This window comes from Panicum virgatum, chromosome 5N, assembly GCF_016808335.1.
Source record: "Panicum virgatum strain AP13 chromosome 5N, P.virgatum_v5, whole genome shotgun sequence".
NCBI lineage: Eukaryota > Viridiplantae > Streptophyta > Magnoliopsida > Poales > Poaceae > Panicum > Panicum virgatum.
In genome coordinates this window covers 14,100,326-14,112,581 of record NC_053149.1, presented here as the reverse complement: position 1 = coordinate 14,112,581, position 12,256 = coordinate 14,100,326, and the positions used below count along the sequence as shown (strand labels likewise).

The 12,256-nt window shown below is 45.6% G+C and overlaps 1 protein-coding gene across 1 annotated transcript; it reads right to left on the bottom strand.

The window, feature by feature from the left end:
- Positions 1-1,702: 1,702 nt before the first annotated feature.
- On the bottom strand, positions 1,703-3,644 carry LOC120676667 (peroxidase 72-like). The gene is made up of 2 exons (XM_039957993.1): positions 3,154-3,644; positions 1,703-2,625 (listed from the first exon to the last, which is right to left on the bottom strand). The coding sequence occupies exons 1-2, from the start codon at positions 3,391-3,393 to the stop codon at positions 1,849-1,851; spliced, it is 1,017 nt and encodes a 338-aa protein (XP_039813927.1). The 5' UTR covers positions 3,394-3,644; the 3' UTR covers positions 1,703-1,848.
- Positions 3,645-12,256: the final 8,612 nt, after the last annotated feature.

Below are 12,256 nucleotides of genomic sequence, written 5' to 3'. Positions count from 1 at the left end.
TTCCCTGGGGGCTAGGGATGGCCCCCGCACACCGGCGGCCCGCTCCCTTGGTGGTCGGCGCGCTCCACGCCACCCGCACACCGGCGGTGCCGCAGCCTCCAGGCCACCCACGCACCGACAGCGGCCGGGGAAGGCCTCTGCCCCCCTTGCGCACCGGCGGCCGCTGGGGAAGGCCCCCTCGCGTTGCCCCCTTCGGTAGTGAGAGAGGAGGGTGGGAGGAAGGAGCCGGCCGGTGTGGTGGGGGAAATAATGGCAGTGATGGATAAGGCTGGTGGGAAAGGAGAGATAAATGTGTGGAGTGTCGGCGTGGTTGATATTAGTACCGGGTTGCCTCTCCAACTGATACTAATTTGAGAATTTATGTACCGGCTGGTGGCTCCAGCCGGTACTAAATTCAATTTATACAATTTAGTACCGGTTGGAGCCACCAACCGGTACTAAATTGCCTCTAAAAAATCTAGACGTTGTAGGAGGATCTCAGTTTCGTACTCTTAGCCGGTACTAAGTACTCCCTGAGGCACTATTTTATACGACCGGTAGTAAAATCATATGTTAGTACCGGTTGAAAATGCAGCCGGTACTAACGCCAGGGATGAATGACCCTTTATCTAGGAGTGATGGGTGGATGGATGGATGAAGAGACATGACGCGATCATCATAACCACCTTTCTTTTTTTTTCTTTGACAGAGACGCACGGCCACGAACCACCTAATGATGTGTGATCTATATTGACCTGCATCCAAGCTGGTCGTTACATACATGCACGATAACTAACTGTCTAACAAATAATAACTTTACCCAGTTTGGATATGATGATTGACCTTTTCCGTTCCACGGACGGGGAGCTGCTGGTACACTGTGCCCTACTAATAATAACTGGATAATGACCACATGTTCAGCCATATATATGCGAGTCTCTAGCTTATAATCATGTATATATAATACACTTTATTGTGGGCCTGCTTGGCAGAGTTTGAACTCCAAGAATTCCAAGGGCTAGCTAGTCATTTAGGCATAGATTTTTTTTTGGCGTTGGAGATGTGGACTGGTTGAGCCCTCTCTGTTCTTGTTCTGAACTAAAAAAGTCTAGTTAAACTACTTTATTTTATTTTATTATATTATATACCCTATTTCTAAAACAAGTAAGATTTCCATCAAAATTTTTAGTTTGGTTCGTCTTGTGCCATTGACAGGTGGGTCTTAGTACATCTCATATACAAGTCAGACTAGTTCTCGGTCCACGACTCGATCACATTAAACCCTACTATAAATTAACGAACGAACAAATATATGTATATGATATTTATACCATTTGTCTGTAGCAGGGCACGTGTATAATTGCCTAGTATTATACATGTAAATCTCCTACATGGATCGGATCTTGGAGCCGAGAAACTCTATCAAACAAGCACTGCATATCTAGATCCATTAGAGCGTGCATGAACACGTCTGATGACTTGCACTCAGAAATGAAGATGCGGGTTTGTCTTACTGTGCTACTAATAATTGAACTAAAAGAGTGTTTGTGGCGACCGGTTCATGGGAAAAATTGAATGCCAACACCCGGGAGTAAACTGACCTACTTTTGGTGATTCAGATGGACCCACATGCCACAGAGACAGTTAATTGACACCTTCCATTATTTATCCAAGTTGTCGTGACAGAGGATCAGAAAGTATTTGAATAATTGTCCCACAGTAATAATGCAAGCAGGTTAACACGCAATCAGGCGTTAAACCGTTCTTGTTGATTTAAACCAAACATTGTCACAACCATGCATCACGCACACAATTATTGGTCATCATGAGAGCCATGAGCGCACAACCCAACAATCTAGCTCCTCATCACTAGTGGTTGCCGTTGAGCCTCCTGCAGTTCTTCCTGATCTCCCCCTGCGCCCCGGTCAGCGGCGAGATGTTGCCCATCTTCACCATCGACTGCGCGAAGTGCCGGAAGAAGAGGTCGACGTCGGCGGCGTAGGCCTTGACGAGCGCCGCCGTCTCGGCGCTCTTGGTCAGCAGCACCTCGTCGGAGCTGAGCAGGCCCCGGCCGGCCAGGATGTTCTTGAAGTAGAGGTTGTCGAACCTGGCCGGGGTGGCGAGGTCCAGCGGGAAGAGGTTGCCGTCGCCGCCGGAGCGCGGGCACCCCTGCCTGAGCCGCGCCGCGAAGGACACGTCCAGCGTGGCGTCCGCCGCGCCGTTGCCCGTCTGGTTGTACAGCCTCTGGCGGAAGCTGGTGCAGCGGGAGAGACCGATGGTGTGGGCGCCGGAGAGCGCGACGACGTCGGCGACGTCGAGGCCCTGGCGCCTGAACTTGGTGACGATGGTGGGGAGCGTGTTGTTGGGCGCCGGGATGTCGTTGTTGGAGCCCTGGATGCTGGCGCCCAGCGAGTCCCGCCGTCCCAGCGGCACGTCCCAGGACGGCCCGCCGGCGAGGACGGTGGAGTCGCGGGCGGCGAGGGCGAGGATGTCGGCGCAGGAGACGGTGCCGGGGCAGGCGGCCTCCAGGGCGGCCTTGATCTCGTCGACCACCTCGAACCCCCGGAGGGAGTTCTTGTTGGGGTTGGACCCTTTCTCGCTCACGATGCCGGTGCTGTTGTCCAGAAGCACTGAAGCGTCGCAACCCTGCGTGCACACAGAAAAATGTTGGTGGTGTACCATGAGTCCATGACAATGGTGGTAGACCCATCAGGCACTTGCATTGAGTGGATGCCCAAAATATTATTGCATCATCAAGAACGTACGTGAGCCAATTATTGTGGGTTTTAATTAATATAAGCAATCATTTTCTTTTTCAGCAAAGGGAAAAAAGGAATTAATCAATCATCGGCAGGGCACCAAGAAGACATAAAGTAGAAGCATGCGCAATTCGGCACACCGGCAACTTGGCATGCGCAATGTTGATAGGCTATCTTGTCGTTGGTAAAAGGCTAGCAATTTTTTTTTACAACCATGCATGCTGCCATGCTGCCTTTTGTTCCAGCAAAAGTTGCAGTTGTGCACTGTATGCTTTCTTTCTTTCTTTCTTTCTTTGAGCAAGTCACTGACTCACCGTGCATTTGGAGCTATGTGCTTAGCAAAGCATCAGAGGCCGGTGTGCCGAATTGAAGCACATGAATGAATGGAACGAAGATTACAGCTGAGTTCACGGACCTTGACGAAGCAGTCATGGAAATGCAGCCTGACCAGCGACGCGGCCATCCTGGTCTCCCGGGCGACGGCCCGCGCCACGACGGACCTGACGATCTCCTTGGCCCTGGGGCACGAGCGGTCGTAGAACTGCGGGAACAGGCCGCCGCCCCACGGGTGGCCGCGGGCGGCGCCAGCGAGGAGGAGCGGGGCGACGACGAGGCAGGCGAGCAGGACGAGGCGACCACTCATGGAAGCCGCCATGGAAAAAGCAGTGCCGATCGATGCAAGTGTGCAGTAACCTAGCTAGCTAGTACGTTGCAAGAAGAAGAAGATCAAAGAGAGTTCTCTCTTCTTGCGATCGAGGACGAGGATGGTTGGATGAATGGGCTCTCAGCTCGTGGGGGTTCTATATATAGTAGCTGCGGCCTGCAGGAAGGTGGTGGCGTGGGTGGTGCAAGTCCATGGAAGCAAGGGTAGGGTGGTTCGGAGCAGGAGACGGTGGGGTGGCTGGGCTGTTGGGGGTGGCGATGCGTTGCGTGCAGATGAAGTGAGAGCGATGGAGGTCAACGCGGCACGGTGCGCGCCCAGCGGCAACTGATGCAGTGATTCTGCCAGGATTGGGTGTGAAAGGCCGTAGTTTCTGTTTGGGGGGCCTCAGTTTCAGGCTTTCACCTCTCAATTAATAAGCTCCTAGGAGACTGAACCTGTTGTCCTAAGTTAAACTAGTGTCAGTTGCAGCCTGCTTGCTGGAAGAGGTGTTCTCTGGTGTAAGACATTCTTAATTTACTGAGCAGCAGACTGTGTTGAACTGAGAAGACCAAGATGCTATTATATATATCAGTGGCTGATTATGCTGCTCAAGTAGGCATGCAAACGGATGATACAACATATACTTTCTTTAAAAAAAACTCAAACAGTACAATGACAGTGCAGCTTTATTGGAAAATGTGTTTGTGTGATGAATTACTGATGGCATTGTGCAACACTTTTCTTCTGGATCTGGGAGCCTCTTCCGGCAACATTTATTACTTTGTCCTAGCTAGTTGTATTTACGATACGAGGGCAGTATGTAGCATCAATTAATGTATTCATCATGACGACATACGTCTTGTTTGGTTTGTTTCTTGCTTAGCGAATAGTAACATTTTGATCGCTAATTATGGTGTCAAACAAAGTCAGTTTATAAAACCAACTTCAGAACCCCGCGCTAGGAATCCTGAAGAATCCAATGAGACCGTTGACCGCGCGATTAGAGGACGGTCACTATAGCATCACTGTAGTCAATCATCGATTAATTACCGTCATTAGATTCGTCGTGAATAGTTACACACATTCCTGAAAAAAATTTATAAATAGACTTCATTTAGGCCACCATGCATACGAGATTCTCTTCTCGAAAAACGTGCGCGCTAGGAAAGAGAGATAACCAAACAAGGCCATATTTAAGCTCTCTTCGCACATGACAAAACATTCCTACAATGTGTGAAACCAAGCAACCAAAGCGCACACGAGCTTTTATATATAGTCAAAAGTGTGGTTTTGCTTACCAATTAATCCAGCTACATATATGTATATACATACTTTTGTCATGCTAAGCGTCGTTATTACAGGTTGGACTGTATTTTCAGTGACGACCATACGCATGATGACTGCTCCCATGGAGTTTTTTCCTTTTGATTTTTAGTGGTTGGTGATCAAGTAATAACATGGTTACATGGACAATATCCCTGTGTCTGTGGACAAAAGGTATTATGGTACAGTACATGCCATGCCTTTTTCCCCCTCTCCTTCAGATCACAAAAGGCAACCTAAGATATCTTTTCTAGACAAGCATTGTCGTATTATCCTGCCTTATAATTGTGCCAATATGTACTGTATTATCAGTATATATGAACAAGTACGTCGATTTGAAATTTGTGTCTTCTGTGGTCCAACAGCAGAGAGAGAATCTTTGTTCTCTGGCATCACATTCATGGATGCTGTCATCACAAGCAGGTTCCTGGTAGTAGAGACCGACTGTTTGAAACCTTCCACACTGACTAGCTCTCTCTGCGTAGAACGCGCATCGGTGGCCGTTTCTTCAAGAAAACAACCGCCCCGGTTGTTGCTGTCAGAAGACTTCAAAGGTGCATGTGCACTAGTCAGTTTGTCATGCTGAACTTTATTTGAGGGAAATAAGGAGAAAGTGGTCAACAGTTGTATCGTTTAATTTTGTCATTGATCCTTAACGAGGCTGAAAGCAACAGAGGTTTTTTTTAGATAATGGGAAGGTAATAGACATAATAATTCAATGAGAGAATCAGTTTCTTGGCAATGTGGTTTATCTTTATTTTTCGCGAGATATATGTTTAACATATTGACTGTTGCTAATTGTTATTTGTATATTTCTATGCAACATATTTTATTTACTCCCCATATGGTAAAGGAGTAAATAAAATTAAACTAACATACTTAGCAAGTACCAACTAGAGAAAGAGCACGCCACATGCCTCAAAATAGGCTACAAACTTAGAATACCCTATTGCTAACCTCCTAAGACCAGTAGACCAAAGAAAAGTGACATGAGTAGAGGGTACCAGCTCATTAATTATCTGACTTCTGCTGTGTCTTAGGCTCCTAATCGATATATTATTGCCTCTTCTATCCCTCCCATTCTCATTTGTGTACTCCTATAATCCACACTTAAGACTACCACAACAATCATGCTTTCTGTGAAGGAAAACCAAAGTTTGAATAGGCCCCACACATGTCTTCGAAGTTAGGCAACACTATTTTCTAGTGCATTTGGAAATATTTGTTAATGATTCATAAGTCAGTGTATGTAGCTGATTAATGTGTTATTTTGACCTGAGCACGTTCTTGGTGACAATAACCCTGACGTATTATAGTGATATTTCGTGTATGAGCTAGCATAAAGTTTGCTTGTAGTTTATGAGCAAGCAATAGGCATAGATTAAATTATAGCATCGACATAGGCAAATATCCTTGAATTATTTTGTGTGGTAAAAAAACCCTCTAGCTTGATGTTGGGTTATATTGCCCCCATTGGGTTATATTGCCCCCATTTCACCATTCTACCATGTTACAACTTACCCTTTAATTTTTCATTATTACAATGATTAGAGCCAGGGGCGGAGCCAGGAAATTCATTTTTTCATTGTTAGGGGGGGCAATCATACAAATTTATATAAAAATTTAATCAAAATTTAAATTTCTAGTGTAAATTTGGGGACCGGGGGGGCAGGCCCCTGTCCGCGCCCCTGTCTCCGTCCCTGATTAGAGCGTGCGCGAAGGGAAGACTTTTGGCCTTACTGTGATCGAGTATAGATGAGCATCCTTGTGCAACCGGTAATGTGTTAGACATTTATGATTGTGATGCTAGCTGTACTTAGTTGATTATAGGTGAAAACAAGCCAACTCACTGCTTTGCAGACAATTGGAGAGTGCCCTTGGCTTCAAAGGTCGACATGATTCATTCCATTTTATTTATCAATATGTTTTATCTATTATCTTATTATTTAGCCAATAAATGATGCCTTCACGTTCACTCTCAAGGTCTAGAAATTCCCACGTTAACCGGAGAAATAAGAGAAATTTAAATTACCCACCACTATCATTATAACATAATTTGTCAAAAATACATCTTATCGTATTAGCCAGGCTGACCGCAACCAATGTACGTAACGTGCTGCACATGAATACGTTAATCATAGAATATAAAAATTTTGTACACTGGTGAATTGTTAATACCAAATATCAATGGCTACAGGAATCGGACAAATTGCGCCATCATCACGTTTCAATACGTATCCATAAATGATAGACTTACTTTTTTGAAAAAAAATCTAAACTGAATCCATAAGAGGAAAACATGTTGACGTCATCATCGCGTTCAGGGAACTGGAGGAGGGGAGGTGGCAGTCGGAGGAGGAGCCGAGAGGATATGGGAGTGGATGGAGCAATGGGGAGGTGGGGAGGAGATTCAGGGACAAGATAAGATTAGGACTTGGGAGAAAATAAATGGAGAGGAAGAGAATAATATGGCGTGATGTTCGCATCACTGCCGGTTATTATCGCCGGTTTGTGTTACGAACAAACGGTGATGCCTATCATACCTATCACTGCTATTACGACCCGACGGTGATGACTGCTATCGCCGCCAGTTTCAAATGGAACCGGTGGTGATAGAATATCACCGCCGGGTCAAACTGAATCGGCACTGATTGAGGCGTTTGGGATAAGGTGCTTTGTATTAGTGAATAGGCTCTTCCAAAGATTCCCAATATAGATCACCAAACCATGCTTCAGGAAATTCAACGATTACCATTGCAAAAAGAATAGGGGGTGTCAATTGGGACAGTTAAGGGATATGAACGAGATTGCTAGTAGTTAAAATGACTAGAAATCTCGAAAATGTTATAGGAAAGAATGCTCGCTGTACCAAACAAATGCCATTCCTCACACTTTCTTGCCGCATACAGATTCCCAACTATGCTTCCTGGCCCAGCTTGCCGCGCTTCCTCGCACCTGTAAGATGCGCGCTCGCCGCATCTTATAGCACCCGCTCAGCACACAAGCCTCCTCGCCCGCAAACCAGCCTGCCATTTGCGTTGCCGGACTGAGAATCAGAAACAGCACTACGGTATGCCAACGGGATAAGTGTGGCAGAACCGCCTAAATTATCCCGGCTCAAGTGCGTAAACCATCACCATAAAGGCAACATTAGCTTAAACGCACTTCAAACGGAACAATTTTTGGTCTGTCGGGTAACGTCCCGATACAACCACCGATTCTCGGATCGAACAAGCATACCCCGCACGAAGGCGAGTTCAGAGATATTACAACCACAATTTTACATCTCAGGCGTAATAACGATTACAAACCAGTTAAAAACATTATTACAAAGCCAACTTAAATAACAGTTATACAAGCTATGATTATAAGTTCAGAGTTTAAACAGCGGAAGATGAAACACGATGACTACAACACGTCGCAAAAGTATACCAAGCTAGCCCAAGCATGGTATCACTCGTCATAGTCATTGCCGGCCGAAGACGTATCCCATTCTACGGACCAGCCAGGAGGCAACAAGCAAGGATAGGTCAAGCTAGCGATCTGATCCTCAAAACTCATACCTGAAAAAGAGTTTCAACAGCAAGGCTGAGTATTCTAATACTCAGCAAGACTTAACCGACAACGGGTATAAGTAGCCCACCTTAGCTAGACTATGCAAGGCTTTGTAAGGCTCTGGTTTTCTTTTGCTGAAAAGCAATAAAGAGTAGGTCCTTACTTTCAAGTTTTAGCTTTCAAGATTCTAGTAGATTAACCATTCTATGTAAGCAACTACTATCCAATCATGGTGGAACTTCTAAGCAAACATCAAGATTGATCAAAATATTGTTGCTCTTATTACTCTGTGTGGCAGATCAATCAAGCAGTCTCATTTCATCGTGAGAGGCGGACGATTCTGAATCAAAATTCAACCTTGCAAGGACAACCTAACACACACGTCTGGAACACCGTTGGGTCATTCCCAAACAACCGTTGACCTTTCTTTCCGGCTTGTGGATAGGGTCACTCTCCCCGACTACAGGGCTCCAAGGCCGAACCTTGTCCCTTGAAGTCGTAGTGTTGCGCAACATAAAATAAAACCTATCCCTACTGAGAGAGTGAAAGGTATATCCACTCCCCGGTCCAATCGGCTACTAGGCTTGCCGCGTACCATATTTACGGCATGTGGCTAGTACTTTCAAAAACTTAACCGGCACTACCACACACCGCGACCTTAGCAAGTTCATCAACACAGACGGGGTCTCACATAAGGTCATGATATCGAACACAACCCCGTCCGTCGTCCTTATATTGATAACAGAAAGTAAACATGCAATTCCTATAAAGCTCGCGAGTGACAGGCAATCACTCGACTTTTACCGGTCCTATAAGCTTAGCAATTATTCGAACTCAAGTCTAGTGTTCAGTACATAGGTTCCTAGGATCATGCATCTAGAGTTTCAATTCAACTCCTATGAACTGTAAATGCACAAGTAAAATAATACAGTAAATGGAATTAATTTGAAGTATAGGTTATGTCCGGGGCTTGCCTTCTCGATAATTGCTAACTATTTCAGCTCTAGGCTCTTCCGAACTTTGGTCCGGGGCTTCAGTTAGTTCCGCAGTGTTCACTTGAGCTTCGAGATCACCTCCGTCAGATTCCGGGATCAGCTCGTACGTTCCGTCCGACAAAGTAGTCGTATCTAAATGTAATGCAAGAACAATATTAAAAACACACGTGGGCAAATGTTTATAGAGTAGTTAAATAACAAATCTAACTACACAAGGCATCATGATCAACATCACAAATGAAGTTGACTAACTTCATAAACAAGTGGGGTGATTTCCTATACAATTAAGTCATGGTTTGCAAATAAATCAACAACTCAGAGTACAAATAGTAATAAATTCTACCAAAATTACACTAAACAGAACATGAACAAAGTAATCTACCCTGTAAAATTCATGCCAAGACATGTAACCATTTAATCAAAATAAATCATTTATGCAGGCAACACCTAATACAAGCTCGAATTATACAGATCAAACTAGAGCCAAAAAGAAGCTCAAAATTTAACAGGAGATCTACACAGGGATGATTTATCTACTGTGAATTTTTAATGATTTTATCTATACGGAATTAATTCTGAGAAAATAAACAAAACAGACATCAGTTTAGAAAGATTCAATTTTAGCTCCTGTTCTAGCCATTAACTGATGCTCAAACTTTCTGGAAAAGTTAAGATATTCTAGATGAACACTCAGGAATATTTTCAGGATTTAACAAGAACATAAACTATTTATCATAAATAAAGTATACTAAACAAGGATTAAATAAAATAAATAGCTACAACAAAGAACTTACCATGAAATTTTTATAGCAAATCTAGTGTAACAAGAGTAAACTACCACCAAAATTTCAGAGCAATATCAGCTTTCAAGCATCACATAAGAAAAAGATTAAAGAACTAGTATTTATACACCTAGTAACACAAAACAAAATCTACAGCAAAAACTTGCAACTAAAGCCTAACATATTATGGTTCTACTGCATAGATCTCTTCAAGAGGATTCCAAAACATCAAGATTTGCTAATTTACGAATTTTCTACGAATTGATATTGAATTTCAAAGATCACTGAAAAACATTGCAAACCAGTCCCTAAGGCACTATTGCAATGAGTCACTGACATCGCAGATAACCCCCTGGGCTTTCTCAAATTCAAGCACGCGGTCCTTGGGTCGGGTCAGAGAGGGGAGGCGAGGTTTGACCGGCCGTTTCCCGGCGAGGGGCTCACCGGCGGCGAGGGTGGAGGGGTGCGTGAGCTTCACGGGTGCAAGGCGCACCTCTGGGTGTCCTAGGGTTGCGGGGAGAGGCTCGGAAGCGGCGGCTCGGCGGAGCAGGGCGGGTCGGCGGCGGAGGCGAGCGACGGCGAGGGTGCTCCGGTGAGGATTGGGCGAGGGGAAACGGTCTGGGAGTTGCGCGAGGGTGAGGCGCGGCTAATGGTGGGGGATGTAGGGGTGGAGCGGGCTTGCAGTGGCGGCTCCGCGGCGGGGTGGAGCTCGCCGGGGTTCAAGCGGGGCGGCGGCGGTGTTCTGCGGTGTGGGAGCGAGGAGAGAGCAAGAGAGCGAGGGGAATGGGTCTCTGGGGTTCCTCTATTGCTCGAGCGCTCGCTAGAAGAGAGCGGCGGGCTCTGCAGGGGGCGCTCCACGGCGACGTCGCGGTGGCGGCCGTCGGGGAGGTTCTGGGTGCGGCGGGGGCGCGTGGCTCGGCCGGGAGGCTCCAGCGCGAAGCAACAGGAGGGGGAGGAGGTCGTCCGCGACGCGTGGGCGCCAGCGCACGGCGGAGTAATGGCCGGGAAAGCCGGGAAGGCGTCGGCGGCGGTGCTGTCGGTGGCGTCGGCGGCGAGAAGCAGAGCAGGGAAGGGGAGATGGTCATAAGGGTCGATTTGTAATTACCAAAAATTCCAGGGACCTCTCTATAAACAAGCAATAACTTTTAAACTAAAGCTCAAATGAAAAAGTGCCCAACATGAAAGTTGTTCAACTTTTCAAGATCTACAACTTTGATGTTGTGCAAAAATTTATTTGATCAAAGATTCAAGAGCTAAAATTAAAATCATTGAAGAGATTTTGAATTCTAGGAAATTTGTCTTTTTCAAAGCAAATTCACTTCAACTCTAGACTCAAAAGCAAAAATGGCTGCCATGCATTAAATGCACTGAAATTTTGCAAAAACACCCTCCACTAAAGCTATAATTACACAACCTATTCAACACAACTGCAGAAAGGACCTTGCATAAACTCATAATTACACATATAACCTTTCATAATTACAAAAAGATCCTTTTTAAGCATTTCAAGCACATGATGCATAGTAAACATACATAATTACTGTGCAGACACCTAATTAAATTACTGTGCAAACACCCGGGGTGTTACAATAAGGTACTAGAAGACAAGAACAAATCGTGCCAACGAGATAAGGTAATGGAAGACAAGGACAAATCGAACGGGCAAAAGATAAGGCTGATAAGGTTATTAAGGTCTGTAACGAACATGGTTCCATTTAGGCCATTTTGAGTGATTTTGGAGATCGTGTGACAACGCAATCAATGGGACTAACGAGTTTGCAAGATCATATGTGTAGGATTTCATAGATCCCTTGAATAGAGTCCAATGCATCGTCGAGACGTCAAATGCACCGTTGAGACGTCCAATTCATCCTCGAGATGTATTTATGCCCAATTCACCGACGAGACGTCTAATTCATCGTCGAGATGTCTAATTCACTGACGAGACGTCTAACTCACCATAGAGATATCAAGTCGCAGTGAAAAAGACCGCTGCGATGAGTTGGACGAGTGCAACAAGAAAACAGGAAAAACACAGTGTGACCGGATAATCCGACACCCCCATGGTCGGACTATCCAACCCATGCATCCGGATGATCCGACGCAGAAAAAGCACCGTCGGACTAATGGTCGGGCTATCTTTCAGAGCACTTGGTTCCCAGGGTTCAGAATTCCCTTAAGGGTCGGATTATCCGACGCATACAAAGGAACCCGTCGGAG